Source organism: Macadamia integrifolia, chromosome 8 (assembly GCF_013358625.1).
Source record: "Macadamia integrifolia cultivar HAES 741 chromosome 8, SCU_Mint_v3, whole genome shotgun sequence".
NCBI lineage: Eukaryota > Viridiplantae > Streptophyta > Magnoliopsida > Proteales > Proteaceae > Macadamia > Macadamia integrifolia.
Window position 1 is genome coordinate 24539966 of NC_056564.1, and position 18105 is coordinate 24558070.

The 18105-nt window shown below is 38.4% G+C and overlaps 1 protein-coding gene across 4 annotated transcripts in view; it reads left to right on the forward strand.

Annotated features, from left to right (window-relative positions):
* Positions 1 to 18105, forward strand: part of LOC122086052 (CCR4-NOT transcription complex subunit 1) — a 55561-nt gene that overhangs the window by 16525 nt on the left and 20931 nt on the right. Inside the window, exons 15-32 of one of the 4 annotated variants that reach the window (XM_042654744.1) lie at positions 2316 to 2525; positions 2618 to 2732; positions 2870 to 2937; positions 13214 to 13359; positions 13487 to 13595; positions 13679 to 13825; positions 13993 to 14040; positions 14118 to 14246; positions 14451 to 14690; positions 14789 to 14929; positions 15012 to 15097; positions 15212 to 15317; positions 15407 to 15502; positions 15674 to 15826; positions 16870 to 17052; positions 17160 to 17404; positions 17492 to 17627; positions 17716 to 17841. In XM_042654744.1, the coding sequence (XP_042510678.1) occupies positions 2316 to 2525; positions 2618 to 2732; positions 2870 to 2937; positions 13214 to 13359; positions 13487 to 13595; positions 13679 to 13825; positions 13993 to 14040; positions 14118 to 14246; positions 14451 to 14690; positions 14789 to 14929; positions 15012 to 15097; positions 15212 to 15317; positions 15407 to 15502; positions 15674 to 15826; positions 16870 to 17052; positions 17160 to 17404; positions 17492 to 17627; positions 17716 to 17841 (2484 nt within the window). Of the gene's footprint in view, positions 1 to 2315; positions 2526 to 2617; positions 2733 to 2839; positions 2938 to 13213; positions 13360 to 13486; positions 13596 to 13678; positions 13826 to 13992; positions 14041 to 14117; positions 14247 to 14450; positions 14691 to 14788; positions 14930 to 15011; positions 15098 to 15211; positions 15318 to 15406; positions 15503 to 15673; positions 15827 to 16869; positions 17053 to 17159; positions 17405 to 17491; positions 17628 to 17715; positions 17842 to 18105 lie in introns of all 4 variants that reach the window. The other 3 variants (XM_042654742.1, XM_042654743.1, XM_042654745.1) reach the window with 3 other exon arrangements.

An 18105-nucleotide genomic window follows, 5' to 3' on the forward strand; every position in this document is an offset into this window, starting at 1 on the left:
AAAAGAGAAAGAAGAAAGTCACTGGAGCAGGATTTCGTCTGGCAGAAGGAAGATAGTTGAGGGTTTTGTCTCACGGAAGGAAGATAGTTAAAACACCTGATAGGGAGGGGAAAAAAAAAAAAGAGAAAGAAGAAAGTCGCTTGAGCCGGATTTCATCTAACAGAAAGAAGATAATCAAGGGTGTCTCACGGAAGGAAGCCAGCAAGGTAGTTGAGGGTTTCAACTTTAATCACTGTTTTGTGTCTCTTTTTTTTCCCCTTGTTATAATGTACGATTCCATGTAGTCATGTCTATGATAATTATTTACACAAGTGAATAAAAAAGTTCAAAATGAGATCAACCAATTAAATCATTATAGAGTATAAGGGAAAAAAGGATGTTGGAAGGCCAGGCCTTGGGTCACCAGCTGCGCTTGGATGCCTAGGCACTGCCTTGACAACCATGAATCTATGATTCCACGTGAGCATAGTTGTCACGGCGACAAGGCGAACCAAGGCGGTGAAGGGTTGTCTAAGCGCTTAGGCGAGAAGGCACACGCCTTGAGGCGAACAAGGCGACCAATTGTTATTTTTTATTTTTCCTATTTTCTAACATTATTTAGTAAGCTATATATATCTTGTATCATAAAAAATCAAGATTAAGCAACATCAAATCATTAAAAATCAACATTTAGCCATATTAAATCATAAAAAATTAACATTAAGTCATATTAAGTTATAAAAAATCAAAATTTAGAGAAATGCTCTGATTCTATAACAAGTTTGACTGGTCAAATGATATTATTTTTACATGAGACTTTTTGTATCAGTTATAATATTAAACCAGTTTTCCAACAAGTCTAAGATTACTTAAATCTAAGTTGTAATGACAAAGTTATGCTCCGGTCAAACTTATTTTTAAGTGCGCGAATGTTGTTAAAATCGTCTGAATGAAAATAATTTTATGGATATCAAAACAAAAAATTATTTTACCGGACTTTTGGTTTTTAGCAATATTTTAACATGATAGAATTTATAAAATTTTCATAATTGAGAAAACTCCAGCATTTAAAAGTTGAAAATCGCCCCTATAACCAAAATCCAGTTTTTCTTCTTGGACTGGGGGTTGACTTTTTATCCTTTTGGAATTTGATTTTTAAACTATTTTTATTGGATTCAAATAGGGGGTATTTACTTATTTATGAATAATATCTTGAGTAAATGAAATAACAAATATAAAAAACATTTACTTAAATGATATTTGGCATAAATAAGTGCCAAAACACAAGGCGGTATGCAGTGCAATAAGACGACTGTCACCTAGGCCCCAGGCAAACCGCCTGGATGCCTAGGCGACGCCTAGACAACTATGCATGTGAGACATGCAATATTTTTATTTTGGTAATTTTGAGGTGATAGGAAGTTGATAGTACAACCAGCTTATATGATGCCCTCAAGTTGTATTCAATCAGAAAGCATGATTGGTACAACATGTGAGACATGCGATATTTTTATTTTGGTAATTTTGAGGTCATAGGAAGTTGATAGTACAGCCAGCTTATATGATGCCCTCAAGTTGTATTCAATCAGAAAGCATGATTGGTACACTGCCTCTTACAAGGGATGTGTTAGCAACTCCCATCCTCTAGTCTAGAATGCTGTATCTGCTGGCCTCTCTTTCTTATGCCTTTATATTTAAATGTTCACAACTTCACACTAGCTACTACCTTAAACTATCCTCACTCTTTTGCACTGAGGTTGTTTATCTCTCGAAAAGTTTAGGTCAAATAGGTTCAATTGAACAGATAATGTCAAAATGTAAACTTCTTGTTTTTTAAATCGATTATGTTCAGGCTTTAACTGCTCTATGTGAGATTCTTACCAGTGAGAAAATTATCCTATTGAAGGATATATTAGGATAGTAATTCGTTCAAGATGTTTTGATCCATGGATCCTCTTACTCTTATCTTTCCCTGTTTGATATACTCAGTTTGGTAATGCTTATACTTAATATTATTGGCTGTTTGTTATGCTTATGCTACATAGTATTGGCTATACCCTGCATCCTAGCATCCCTTGTTTGATTTTCTTTTCTGCGTCCCACCTCTTTACTCTATTTAGGCTTTCTTCTGAGTTCTGATGTAAATTGTTATTGATATCTTTTCCCTTGCATCACAGTTTCTTATGAATATTTCTGGTCTGAATTATCCCATAATGGCATTGTTTTGTACTTTTATATGCTTAAATTTCTTTTTTTTGGTTGCCAATATGCACTTTTAGTTTGATGGCTAATCCTTTTTGCTCCGTACTTCAAAGATTATTGTGCTCTGTTTGCAGGCATCTGACTCTTCGTGGCCGTTAATGGGATCTAATGCTACACAACCTGGGCAACAACTCTCATCTCCCCTCCAGCCACAACAAAGACATCAAGGTTTTCTTGATGACAGGCATAAAGCTTCCGCAACTTCGGTTGGATATTTGAAGCCCACTCTTCCTTCTGGGCAGCCTTCACTTGTCGCCACACATGACGCGGTGACCAATCAGAAGGTATTCACTGTGATTTTACCCTATTCATGTGTATATTGGGTAGCTTCCTCATGCATCTCTTGAATTTCTGTGCTATTGCTGATTTTCTGTAGTCAACTGCTTCGCAGCCCGTGCAGATGGTGCCTTCACAGAATGTGGGAAGTGGTCCAGCAGCTGTGTCATCTTCGCCTGGTTTTCTGCGTTCTTCCAGGGGGATAATGCCTACTAGTAATTTTCTGCACTCATTATTAATAGTATACCCCATGTTGCTCCAAAAGTGCACCATATGAGTGCATTTTCTGCTTCTGATTTTATTTACCATCTCCTTTTTATAGGTATGCTTAGACAACATTCATATAATACAGGGTTTGGTTCTGCCTTGAACATTGAGACACTCATGCAAGCGGCTGAGAGAAGGGACACTCATATAGAGGTATCTTGTAACAAAAGTTTTTTGGTACCTCCCAGGAGGTTAATTTGATGAGGTATTTTTTTGGATGAGTAAATAATATATTAAAACGAAGAAGAAATATACAAGAGATCCAAAGGGGAGAGGGGGAGAGTGATGGATGGCCGGTAGGGGAAGGGAAGAAATCGCTGAGAAAACTCAGAGTTGCAGGGGAGAGGGAGAAATTGCACTTAGAAGTGGGGAATAATCGCACACACGCGGCCACGCCCGCAGGGTTCACAAACACTCAAGTACTCAACTCAATTCATCTTTTTCATTCTCTGATTTGTCCAATGGTTACAACCCCATTATATAGGGAAAATAAAGACATAAAAATAGGAACTCAACCGAAAAAGGAAACTACCCTAACAAAGCAATCCAACTCTACTCCTAATTCCGACATATTCAACTTCCAAAAATAAAGAGAATAAAATAAAGTAAACATATTATTCTCCTAAATAAAATAAATTACTAAATTCCTATTAGACCAAAAACTCAAATATGGATCTGTCTCATATCCGTCTAGATACCCAGATTGGTATGGATGGCTCCACGGGGCGTATCTACATTAGAGAGAAGGAAAAAAAGGGGGGGGGTGCAGCGAGTTACATAGCCGATGGGGGGGGGAGAAAAATAGAAGTGGGCAAGCCCTAGGAGACAACAAAAGCCTGTTCCTTGGGGGTCCCTAGCACGACTGTGGGGAAGCATGGAGAGTTTAGAATTGATGTCAAAATAGATGGATTTCCAAATCATATCAAAGGATCTAGAGTTGGGGGTCCATCTATGAAGATTCAGTTCTATTCATATGGTGATGTATTTGATCTAGCTGTCTAGGTTAAATTCACTCTATGCAGATCAATAATATTATTTCATTACCTGTATTAGCTTTTTAAAGTACAACAATATTGGAACTATCTTTCCTCTTACTTTCATCTCATTTCCTATCCCTCTTGTCTCATCTCTCCATCATCCTTTTCTGTTTAGACCTTCCCTACTTCGTTTTGTTTGGATCCATGTAGCCGACCTTATTAAGTTGGGATAAGGCTGAGTTAGTTGTTGTCAAGGGCAGGAGGTTGCCCAACCTGTCTGTAACCAACTGATGTGTGAGTGAGGTTTAGACCTGTTGTTGCATCAGGTCTGCAATTTATGATTGGATATATCTGTTAAACCCTTATAGTAGATAGTCCACTTCTGGTATGTAACATAAGGGTAGGTAGGAACCACCCAACCCCAGTTAGGATCCCACAAATTCAAATCTGAAATCAGATTTAGAACCAAAGTTCGAATCTGGCTGAAATAGGAGGAAGCCTACGGTTGGCTGTAGGGAGCTCTGATGGAGCTCAAATTCTGGTCAGATGCTTCTCTCGTAATGCTCAACAAACTCTCCAAAGGGTTTTACAAACTGATCTCAGGTTTGGGAGATCTGAGAATAGCTCCCAAAATAGAAACTGTTGTAGATCTTCAAGAACAGGTGATGGAGATCCCTATTGGACACCAAGTTTGGATCAAAGGTGCTCCTTGATAGCTTCAACAAACCCCTAAAAAAGGATTTAAGAACCTGCATGGCAGGCTGAGAGCACCAAGGGAACGGATCGAAAACCTTGAAAAAAGTGAAATCGATTTTGGTCCTACTTGGCTGGTCTGCAATCTGAACTGTTGGTTGATGTTTGGGTCTTCAAATAGGTCTTATGCACTCTTAGATCACTCTCTCATAAGTCGAAACAAAGAAGAAATCAAAAGGGAAAAAAAAGAATTCGATGGAGGGGTAGAGAAGGGTGGGGAAGAATTAGTGAATGGGAATCTCACCCTTCGGTGTAGTCATCTCACCCAACTACATCCCACAGCAAAACATTGCATAAAGCAAGCAATTTTCATTAATCAAAGTCTAACTATTACAATGATGGGTGCCTCCTTACATAGGTTTACAAAGCTGAAATATAAAATAAGAAATAAAAAACTGTAAATTAACTTCCTAACTTAAAGTCTAACTTGCTAACCAAGTAGGAGTTTTGGTCCTTTTGGAAACTGAAAACTGAACTCAAAAGGAAACTATTCTAGTTACAAATAGGAAACTAATTGGAGAACCGAAAAAAGGAAATTAACCTGAACACAAAATAGAAACTAATCCTTATGGTTTCTGTAGCTCCCTTCTAGAGAATGCTTTCCACCAAATAGGGACAGCTGTAGGAATCTTTGAGAAGATCTTTGTAACCAAAACTTGGACTGATCGATGGGAAGGTAGCTGGCTGCTGAGCTGGCCTGAGACACCAAGAAAGGAAGCTGCATAACTGTCAATTCTGGGCTGGGGAAACTGCTGCTCGATGGGGAAGGATGGCCTGTGGTAAAGGAATCCAAGAATGGAAACAATATGGAAGACTTGAAGTGCTGGACAGCTGGATTGTTGGTGCTAAATATAGAAGCTTCTTTTGAATACCAGACTTGCTGAGAAAATACTGTTCATGTGAACAGTAACACAAGCTGGAAAGGCTGCTTGGCTCTTCTAGAAGACCAAATTAGGGAACAAGATATGCTCTAATGAAGGGGCATCTATGTGTGTTTGATTGCTGCATGTATTGACCAGCATAGGATCAAAAAGTGGGGCCAGCACGAGGTCCAGACTTGGGACATAACTGAACCATGGTTTGGTCAGTTTGAGTCCTCCTTTTGACAGTCCTGTCTACACCAATATGTCTTTTCATTTCTAAGGAGTTGAAGTCCCACACAGCCCCAAAGGGAAAATTAAAAGCCCTTAAAAGGGTAACAAAAACCCATTAAGGACTACATCACAAGCCCAAATGAGCAACAAGAACAAATGACACAAACAAGTCCAATTCAACTCAAAAGCCCACATGGGCTTAAAGACTAGACCAAAGAAGCCCATAAAAAGTAGAAGGTCAACCAAGTCAATTCCAGGTAGGGTTCCACCAACCCTAACCAACTTGCCTCAACACTGCATCTTCCAAGCGACCAGGACAAGAAACAGAGCACCGCCGGCAAGAAGGCAGCCACGGCGGAGGGGCACTAGCCTTGCGGAGGGCCACGGCCAAGCGGGTAGCTGACCTAGTGGAGGTAACAACCACGATGGAGGGGCGCCGTCCTTGTGGAGGGCAATGGTGATGCGACTGCAGATTGGGAGGAATAGAAGAACCCAACGAAGTCATCTGGGATCCAGATCTGAGCAGCAGCTAGGCTGGTGGCTCGATGTTTCACCATAACTGAGCAGCGACTCCTTGCCACTCCAGATCTGAGTCATGATAAGAAGAGGAAACTCTGCGGAGTTGGTGAGGGGTGGATCTCGACTTGGAGATTGTGGGAGATAGTGGAGACGGAAGAAGAGAGAGGGAGAGAGAGGGGGAGAGAAAGAGAGTGGGGGGAGCAGCCTGCCGGCGGCGAACTTGGGGTTTCTTCTCGCTTAGGGTTTTTCTTCTATGTTATCATCGTTCTTTAATCACTTTTGGTGCACAAATTTTGTGAAACACCAGAGTGAAATTCCATGCACAAATTTTTATGTTGTGCAAACTGTATTTCATGAAGCCAAAAAAGTGAGCACCTAGGGTGATATGGCTTTTTGGCTTCGCTCCGTAGTTTGTATCGTTTGCTTGAGCGCCCCAACAAGAAAAGGCCCACCGCTATATAAAGACAATATGTATCTCAACCTAAAGAAGCAAGGGGTGCCCTACGATCAGCTCACAAACCTATCTCTTCCCTCCTGGTCTGTCACCATTGGTTGATATATGGAATTGGAAAGGAATTCCAGATCTTTCAGATTTCAGGTTCGGGTTCGGGATATGAATGGAATTGAGAGGGAAGAAAGAGTGGTTTTAAAGGCTAGATCAACTTTGTAATCATGGATCATCAACAAATCCCTAAATGCTTCTATATACTGTCGCCATGGAAAAGGTTCAGGTATCATTTTATTTTTCTTTTGGCACTTAGAAGTCCATTTGTTATTTCCTTAACCATTAGCAACACATTCTTAATTCTATTACATTTTGACATCTAAGACCAAGTCTACCTCCTAGTTCTAATTTGTCGGTATAAACTTTCTTATGAATCCTTGATTTGTTGCCTCGACATAATCAACTTATTTTTTCCTTCTAGAATCCTCTTTATTTCAGTGTATTTCTCAGATCTTACTCGAATGGTGTTCTATCTTCTTGTTCACCTAATCTAAGTTTTCATGCTTTCCCGGTTGTAAATAGGGCTCCTCTTGATATATATTTTGCATATTGCTGGGAACCTATCATTTATTGAACATGGGCTAGAGAGATGCTCTCACCGTTGTGTTGACACATGTCAACATTGGGTTGGTCATTGGTATTCCTTGGGTATGAAAAAGAGTTAAAAGAAGAAAAAAAGGAGGCAAATGTGGCTGCGGCACTGTGCAAAAAGAACAATGGCTTTGAAAAAATTAGATAAAAAGGATTGGAGGGGAATACCAATTCCTAGAGGGAGAAATGAAAAAGGAGAATTATAATGATTGCCGTCGTGAACGAATCAAAATAAAACCCTAACTAAACTATGAGATAATGGTAAGAAAAGGGTCAAATCCACATAAAACTGAAAATTTAAATTTACTAAAATTAGTGTGAATGTTGTTTTGAAAATCAAGTTGTTAAATTAAGACAAATTAATGACTAAATAACAAAAGTGAGAATTTATAAGAAGAACAACCTTAAGGTCTCGAATCCCCATTTACATGATTAGTTAACTCTGATTCATACTCCGGTTCATTAAAACTACACATATAATACAACCACAGAATGATAATCCCGGTTCATTCTAGTTATAACCTATCTTGCCGAGCACTATCATCTTTCGCATATGCTTAGCAAGCTTAGTTTGGTCAGTTAAAGGCTATCATCGATACAACCGATATTTCAATAAAAACTATTGTTTGAATAGAAAATATGAATCACAGAAGCACATTCTCTGAACTAAAATAATTCAATTAAAATTATCCACGAAGGGATGTAGCCTCAACATCAAACAATTAAATATGCTTAATCTAGAAATTAAATAACAATTATCAATGGTTCATCTACACCTAAAGACAAAGGGGACTTAGCCGCTCATGGTGCGAATCAACTTAGGGCAACAATGATGGTGTTCTTCCATGGAAACAAGAACAAGTGGTGATGCAACACAATGCGATGGTGGTGATGGAACCTTGGTGCGATGGCAATGATCTCTGTACAATGCTGTACAGGAAAATCCATCCAGAAGAAGGTGCGATCCAAGAAGAGGGGAGAACCGTGAAAAAGGGAGAAGAAACAGAGAGGGATAACATGTGTGTGTGAGGGTTGCGTGAGAGGTGGATATGGAAAGGGCAGCCTGTATGAGATGGGAGAGATTCTAGGAGAACCAAAAAGAGAGAGAGAGAAGGGCATGTGTGTCTGAGAGAGAGAGAAGGAATCCTCTTCTATTTTGGACAAAGAGATAGAAAAGGATGAGAGAAAGTAGAAGAGGTGTTTTAGGAAAACTGGGAGATGGAGAATCCTATTCTATTTTGGACAGGGAGAGAGAAGGATGAGAGAAAGTAGAGAGAAGGTAGGAGAAAGAGGGACATGAAAGAGAGAGTGAAACCGTTTTCTTTCTTGCCTTGTTCTTTTTTTATTATTATTTTATTTTTACTTTCTTTCTTGCTTTCCTTCTCTAACTTGATCTCCTATTTTATCTGGAAAAACCGATCTACCCTTGGAATCCTGCAATCACAATAAAATAGCGAAATGGAATCAATTCAATTACAGAGATTTGATTAAAAATAATAATTAAATAAAGATTCTATGCATAATTGTGACCCAATATAAAAAGAAGAAATATGATCTGCTATTCAATGATGTCACAGATTAATTAAAGCCACTCTTCTGAGTACACTAAAAGCTGGCTACTGGTTGATTAGGAAGAAGGGAGAAGTGGTGGAAGAGGATAGATGACCATGGGGGCCATGTCTTATTATGGAAATTTGAAATACTGAATTTGAAGGCTCTGCTTTGATTCCGTTCAAGCTGGCCTGTGATTTGGGCTACTGTGAGATGCAGTATACCTTGGTGAGATTCCAATGGTGGATTTTGGTGGGATGCCTGGTCTGTATTGAGGTGGGATATTTTCTCCTCTTCATCTTTTTCTTCTTCCATCGAATCAAGTAAGTTTGGAAACTTGCCTGTTCTTTCCTGCGCATGCTTTACTTTGCTTTTTTATTTGCCTACTACTTGCTAGAACTGTCACTAGGTTTCTACATTATTTTGATTCAGTTTCCAGTTTCTTCTTCTGAGTTGACAAATTGGTTTCAAAATATGATCTTTCTTTCGCGTTCTGAAATCCTTTTGCATCTAGGAATCTTCAATTGTGGATCCAATTTAAACTTCTGGTTTCTAGTTGTGAGTACTATTTTGGATCCTGATTCTAGATTTATTTCCAAAAAATTAAACCCTTGATAAACGAACCACACTTCCTATGCTTTCCTCTTTTTTCTTTTTCTTTTTATTCTCTCGATTATTTGTTAATTTGCCTTCATTCTACCAATGCTACTTTACTCTTCACTGACTTGAATTTGGGTGGTGTCGTGTCTTTCTGTATTGCTGATAATGAACAAGTGGTTCTAGACATCAACATGCCATGCTGGCTTTATATTCCACCTCCTAAGAGGCTCTGGGTTTGAAATCCTTGGACTTAGGCCTTGTGTTAAGGGGCTTGGTTTAATTGAAACCTTTCTTAAGCTAGTTCTTGTTTATATTTGCATTGGGCCTTGTGTCCTAGAGAATTCTTTTTCAAAAGGGCCCTAAAGTGGAGCCCAAATTTTGGGGAGTATGGTTCAAACAAGATAGTTGAAGACTATTGTTGTTCAATAGGAAGTCTAATTTAGTCATCAATTAGCATGAAGAGAGTTGGGTCATTTGCAAGGTTTTGATTCATAGCTGCTTTATGAGTTTGAATTTCTTTTTATGTATAAGAGAGGAACGCTAAATTGTAATTCACAGTTTTGATGATTGAATGAAGGATTTTGGTTTTGAGTTGGGTAACTGTAGTGGTGTTTCGTGGAGTAATCCTACAGTCACGGCTTGGAATCTTGGATGCCTTGCTGCTTCTATTGTCTGCTAAGTACTGATATACTTCTATAGTCCTATGCTCTTTTAAGTTCTGATTTCCTCTTGGTAGGTCAGTTTGGTGCAATGTTTTAAAACCCTACCCAGGCATAGGACCGAAAACGTCCTTGGGTGAGATTGACCTGGTTCGACCATGGTTCATCCCTTCGTCACTCCTAGCTAAGACGCTAACTTCTTATATTGGGGCTTTGGCAGCCTAGTGGCCGCCCTAATTCTGGAGCGGGACTTATCCCTTGTATCTGTTAAAATGCTATGGTCAAAGGCAACAAGTGCATATATGTATATCTATATATATATATATATATATCTATATATATATATAACATATGCTAATTTTGTATACCCCTATTTTTAGGTGTGAGGATAACCATTTCAAAGGTATTTTACTATCTTTTTTGTAAAGTCACCTAATATGCTAGGTTAATCTTAAGATACCTATAAATTAAGTTATTAATTGTATGTTTAATTACTTAGAAGATTTGAGAATCTTCAAATCTTCAAATTTTCAATTTTGAAATACTAGACTATACAATTTATTGTGTTAAGTAAAGTAAATCCTTAGAAATCGTATTTTCCACAAATTAGGAGTTAATTAATGTCAAAAAGGTATTGCAATTAGTTCACATCAATTAAGGGATTAATTAATAATCCATGAAGAAGTTAAAAGTATATTTCTTTTTCTAGAAAAGAGCTAAGTAATGCTAAAAAAGAAGCCAGTTAACACTAATCAAGTAATCAATTAATAGCCCATTACTCCAGAAGTTAGATTCCTTCAAATACATAGCCAGATTCAAAATCAACGTGTAGAATTGGCAGTATTATCTAACCTGGACTTGATGTGGAACCCAGGTCACAAAACTGTATTTGGGTTTGCTATGAGCTCACCTAATCATCAAATAGCTCAAATCAAGAATGGAGTGTCGGATTGCAAATATCGTGAACAATGTAGTGTCCCTTTTGGTATAAGAAACAGGATAAATCTGGAATTAAAGTTTAGGATAAGGGAATAATAACCTAAAGAAAGAAGTAGGGGGGGTAGTTATGGAAATCATAAAGTACAGCTCCATGGGTCCATAACTGACAGAGATTTAAATCTCTGAATATATCACTGGCGGTACCTGTAGTTTCAGATCTGAAACTTTGCTGCATCTCAAGGTAGAAAAGGGCCTAGGAGCTGGAACTGGGTGGCTAGGGTTCCCTGTGCCAGAGGTACTTCCAGCCCCACTCTTAGGAATAAAAGAAAGGGAATGAGATGGAGAGGCTGTTGGTACCATGAAAACAAGGTACCATATGGTGAACAGGTGAAGTTTAACATATAAAAGGGAAAGAAATATAAGTGAGAAGAAGAAGAAGAGGAACAGGAGGTAGGGATGATGAAACAGAAACTGTACTGGAACCAAGAATTGAAGAAAAGAAATAAGGGAAGAAGGTAGAAGAAGTTATTGCAAGGGGAGTGGGGAGAGAGAGAGCTAAAATGAAATAAAGCTCCTATTCAAACTCTAAAACCAAAGTAGAATCCAAAATTAACTAGCCTACCTCCTACGGCTCTTACTCTAATTAAAACTCTAATAAAAGATAATTAAAAAGTACAACGAATCCCAAAAAATAGAAATTAATGAAATCCTAAAATATTCTACTAGACCAAAGACCCAAACAGATTTGGGCCTGTCTAAGGAAGTGCTTCTGCATCAGGACTAAATGTTCAGTTGCCAGAGTTTTAATGGTTCTTGACAGTTTGGATGGTTTGATGAGATTATTTCTGCTTCTCAAACGACTTTGGTTCAATCTAAAGGCCGATCAGAAATCAAGCGATAGTCTGACTGTTCGACTGTCTAGTCTGGTCCAGTTCTCAAAACCTGGCAACAGTGCTTCTATTTCCGCCCTGTTTTTGGAGCCTATTTTTGCTTAACTATTATCTCTTTTGGTTGCTGACAAGGTTTGAATTTTTGTATTTCACCCCCATTTTGACATTGTGCCGAAACCAAAACATTTCAGTTAATCTTTTCAGTCATTTCGTTTTGATTTCTTGCAAAGCCGTGAGATATTTTGGTGAACTTTCAGAAATTTTTAACCATGATTGCTGATTTAGTGATCAAACTGGTCTGAGATCTTACATGATAGATTCTGCTATTATTTCCTTTTCATTCTGATCATTACTATATGGTTTATATCTCTTTTCTTGCATCTGTACATACTCTGCTCTGTTTTACTTAAATCTCATATCAGTGCTATCACCCCATTGCAGACATCAAAGAAAAGTTTGTGTATGGTACCTACTGATTGATCTGATCCTCTAAATGGTCAACTTTGAGTATCTAGGGTTTGATCCATTATTCTTGGAGTTATTGATTTTCTCTGTCTCTGTTCTGGTTGTCAAATTATCCATCGTCATTCTGAATTTCGTTTGGCATAATCTTAAAGTTTTGATCTATTATATTGAATTCCTCTAGTAGTCTCTACCTAAACCATAATTTTTCTCAAATATCTATCTCTAGTTTTATTAGTAGAAATCAGCAAGTTCATTGCCTTAATCTCTAAGTAAGCGTTAGGGTTTGCCCACTTACGTTATCGACTCACTACATTTGTTTCCATGGTCACATATCATAAATCAAGAGTCTTGAACGTGTTTGGGATCTTGTAAATGGATATTTAAGATGAAGTTTCTGTAATTATTGCAGTGAAGTGGTCAAGCATTAACCTTATGCCACATCACCCGAATTCATCAATTTGTGTCCCGTACCTGTGTTCGACACTTAAATATAATCTGGAATGTTTCCACACCCACCCTATATCGTTTGCGGTGTCTGGATAACAATTAGACTGTGAGTCATCCAATCGGATTCAGGTACTTTGTTTACTAGGTTTGTTCCTCGACCTGGAACTTAGGTTTTATGCACCATCTCTGTCAGGACCATGGTATTGGATGCAAACCATGTCCTCATGCATCCACGATATAATCTACTGGACAAAAGATAATTTCTAACCCATACATTCAAGGAACCTTTTTCCAACTACGATAATGGGGAATACCTTTTCCTTCTCAGTACCCATTTGCATATGACAAGATATTTCTTTTGGATGATTTCTGTCACACTATTTCTGACATTATTTATTGTATCTTTGTTATTTATTTATCTGTAACTTACTGGATGCAGGCGCCTGCATCAGAGATTCAAGACAAGATACTGTTTATTGTAAATAATATTTCAACTGCAAATCTTGAAGCTAAGGCAAAAGAATTTACTGAGATTCTAAAGGAGCAGTACTACCCATGGTTTGCACAGTATATAGTGATGAAAAGGTTAAAATTTTATGAATACTTTTCATTTGATGTCCGTTCTGTCTGATGCATTTTTTTCCTGGTGGTTCTCTTTACATTTTCTTGACACCTTCTGTACTATTGTCCAACACCCTACTACTTTGAACAGAGCAAGCATTGAGCCAAATTTCCATGATCTCTACTTGAAGTTCTTAGAGAAAGTTAATTCAAAACCTTTGAATACGGAGATTGTGAAAGCTACTTACGAGAACTGCAAGGTGGTTGTGCAAAATTTTCTCTTTCTCATAATTGTTTACTGTGGTTATGGAAGAAGTTTCCTTATTTCTTTGAATTTTGGCAGGTTCTTTTAAGATCGGAGCTTATAAAATCCAGTTCAGAAGAGCGTTCCTTGCTGAAAAATCTTGGTAGCTGGCTTGGAAAGTTCACAATTGGAAGAAATCAATCATTAAGGGCTCGAGAACTAGATCCAAAAGTTTTGATAATAGAGGTAGTTATCCTTTTCTGTCTACAATATTTCAGGAGTTAATTTGGTTGTCGAATCTTTTTCCTTAATGGTTTGGGGGTTCTTTGCTGAAAGATACCTTCAGATTTGGTGGATTATCAGCTTGCTACTTTCTGTTTTACTACTAATGTTTGCTCTCTGTATTTTATCAGGCATATGAGAAGGGATTGATGATTGCTGTGATCCCCTTTACCTCAAAGGTATTACCGTCATAACGACTGATCTTTTTTCTCCGTTTTTGCCATGTAAAATTTTCTTATTTTAGTATTTGCTGCAGATTTTGGAACCATGCCTGTGCAGTCTAGCTTATCAACCTCCCAATCCTTGGACGATGGGAATCCTTAGTTTGCTTACCGAGATCTATGCTCTCCCAAATTTGAAAATGAACCTCAAGTTTGACATTGAGGTATGTTAAAAATCTAATTACTTTCCCCAAGTTTTCTCTGACTGCTGACTAGTCCTGGGTACTCTTCTTCTCGGGAGTCTAAAAGTGAATGTGAAATTTGGCTGAGAGAGAGAAATATTCTTTTTACCTGTTTTGTAAATATGCTCAATGGTTCTTGTTGCTGTTCATATTTCTTATCTCCTGCCTTCACTGTTGATATTCTAGGTCTTATTTAAGAATCTTGGTGTTGATATGAAAGAGGTCAAACCGACTTCTCTTCTTAAAGACCGGATTAGGGAAGTCGAAGGAAATCCTGATTTTTCAACAAAAGATATCGGAGCATCCCAACCACAAATGGTTGCTGAAATTAACTCTGGAGTGATATCTACATTAAATCAAGTTGAGCTTCAGCCTGAGGTGTCCACTTCATCTCATCTTGGTGGTCATTCAAATGCATTATCTCAGGTTTGTAATTTTTTTCCCATTATTTTCTGGTTTGGATGTTGGTAGCCGTTTCATCTCTTCTCAATATATTGAACACCCACTTTGTATGGTGGCTCTAGTATACTGGTCCTCTTCATCTTGCTTCGGGTTCATTGGTGGAGGATGAGAAGATGGCAAATCTAAACTTATCTGATCGACTTTCAACTGGTCAAGGCTTGTCACAAGTCACCCCATCCCAGTCACCGTTTTCTGTTAGTCAGGTTTGATTGTAGACTTCCATTCCCTACATGTCTTAAGAAGTGATGCACTTTGATCAAGGGCTATTTCCTGTGTTTGTTTCAGCTTTCCACTTCTATCCCGAATATTGGAGCTCATGTTGTTATCAACCCTAAGCTCAATGCTTTGGGCCTTCAGTTGCATTTTCAAAGGTTTGAAACTGTTATTTTGGGCTTCCCCCTATTTAACCAGCCAATCAAATTGCCAGCATTCTGTTTTAGGCTTTAGATGTTAATCTTGACATGGTTATTTGTGACAAATGGCAGAATTGTTCCAATGGCGATGGATAGTTCTATCAAAGAGATAATGTCTCCTATTGTTGAACGCAGTGTTACTATAGCAATGCAGACAACAAAGGAACTTGTTCTAAAGGTCAGTTACCTTCTCTTCTACCTATACAATAATCGTAGCCTGTCAATAGTGATTTACTCTCTCATTTGCTTAAACAAATGCAATGATAGGACTATGCCATCGAGTCGGATGAGAGCCGCATATATCATGCTGCACACTTGATGGTGGCAAGCCTCGCAGGAAGCTTAGCACATGTTACATGCAAGGTTTATTTTTCTAATTTCTATGGTGGTTTCTGGATTTCCTGGACTCTTTGTTTTATTGATATGAAAAGCTATCCATATAGAGATTCCCTAAGCAGACTGCTGCAGATTTTCCATTTATTTCTCCTTGAATATTTTTGACTAACAAATAACAAAATTTTTGGTTATTGTTAGGAACCTCTTCGTGGATCCATTTCAACCAACTTGAGGAATTTGCTACAGGCCTTAAATATCGCTAGTGAAATTCTTGAACAAGCTGTGTTACTTGTTACAAATGATAACCTTGATTTGGGTTGTGCAGTGATTGAGCAACATGCGACAGAGAAGGTACGTTTGCTCTTATTTTTCTGTTGATGGAGTTCCTACTCTAATTTTTGTATACTTGTCTATTGTGATAGGTATATAATTTCCACATCTATGCTGATATAAAAGTTTTTCTTTTTCTACTTCTGGACTTGTTCTATTGTAACTGAAGTAATCTCGAATTGAGTCTATTGTCTGATTTTATGGTCCTATCCACTACCTTGAACATATGTGCAGTGCATTGGTCCCCTGACTTCAGTAGTTTTCATATGCTTCCTCCCCTGTGAGAATCCATCAACATCAAAACTTTTAGTGGAGCTGAAGGGGTGCTTCTTAGCCTTTTGGACTTAGGTATTGTGGATCATTCAATGAATTGACCGGGGGGCATGGATTGTTGGAATCTTCTGTTGTGGGTAACACCATTTGGATGGAGACTCTAGACCCTAGGGCCTCAAGTTACTTGAATTCCTGGAGATCTTGGTTTGAGAGAGAGAGGTTTGGGGGTTGGGTGCTCAGCCATCTTTTCTGGTTGGTTCATCAGAAACATGTGTGTACCCATTTCTCATCTTATCAGACAAATCATTGTGCTTGCTTCTGCTTTGAACATTGTGTTAGAAGTGTTGATGGGTACTCAGTAGGGGATTACCAGATGTATTTTCTTTGGTGAATGGACAGAATATTCTGGAGCATTCTGCTTTTTTTTTTTGGGGGGGGGGTGTTTCTGGGTATCATGTAAATTTGTCCTTACAAGGTGGTTTGCTCTTCTTTGTACTTTTGGTTTCGATAAAATTATTGTTATCCAACATATGGTCTAGAATATCAGAGTGGTAAAATATTTTTAAACAATTTAAGTACAAGGATTGTTTGCTTCAATCTGTTGAAGAGGTTGTACTGTATGAGTCTGTGTTGCAGATTCTGGACCATGTTATAGTTTCAGCGTCTTGAGTGAAATGAGCTGTCTTTTAATAAGATGATGATCAATGCTGTCTTCAGCTCTTTCTATTCACCAAAATTGTTAATGAGAATATGAGGCATATCCCATTGTTCTCTTTTGTATGTAATGACAGGCTTTGAGTACAATTGATGGGGAAATAGGTCAACAAATTGCTTTGAGGAGGAAGCATAGAGAGGGTGTTGGTCCAACATATTTTGATGCAAGTACTTACACACAAGGTACTATGGGTATAGTACCAGAGTCCTTGCGCCCCAAACCTGGTCGCTTGTCCCATTCTCAACAGAGAGTTTATGAGGTAAGTGCATGCCCTGAATTTGTCACATGAAAAGCAATTTCACTACCATTGCAACTGTATTCCAAATCTTCCCTGTTAATTTTGTCCTTTGCTCTCGTGTCTGTCAGGATTTTGTTAGGTTTGCATGGCAAAATCAATCAAACCAGAGCTCAAATGCTATGCCTGCTGCCCCACCTGCTTCATCTACAGTTTCTGTTAGTTCAGGCCTGTCTCGTGCTTATGGTTCCAGCACAGGGCAGCTCAACCAAGGTGTCTATTCATCCGGGCAAGGGGTGCAAGGATTTGGCGCAGTTGCACAGCCCATGGATCTCATGCCCGAAGAGATGGACCCTGGTTCACAACAACTGCTAAGGTTTCCTTTTTCTTTGGGTGGATTTATACTATATTTTATAATGCTTCAGTAGCTAATCTTCTTCTGATTCACCTTCCAACATTGCAGTGCTTCCTCAACTCATATTGGAGCACCTGATGGTATTGTTCAGCACGGTTCTGAAATCAATTCTGTTGTTGCTTCATTTCCTTCAACTGCCGCAGCCCCAGAATTGCATTTGGTGGAACCCTCTACTGCTGTAAAGGTCAGAAAACATTATTTCTGTGTACTTCAATGTTGGTGATGACCATGACTCTTTTGCTGATGGCATGTGGTTTTAAATGTTGTTCAAGGAATTGGGACCTAATGCACAATCATCAACTCCAACGTCTGCCACGGAGCGCATGGGAGTTGGCATAACGGAATCTTTGTTGACCACGGGAGATGCAATAGAGAAGTACCAGCTGGTTGCCCAAAAGGTAGCAGATGGATTTTGTTTGTTGCTGGTGTTCCATTTATTTTTTCATGTTGACATGTCTTGGTGATATTTAATTATGGACGCTACTTTTTTGTTGCTATCGAGTGTGGGTTTGTAATTTTAGAACTTTTATTTTTCATGGAGATTATGCACGTTTAACTTGAGCTACCTTGTTACATTGGGGTGTCCTGTTTGATTTCTCATGTCCATATGAATCTTCCAATACAATTCATGTTTCTGCTACTCGTCTCCTTTTTTTTTTTTT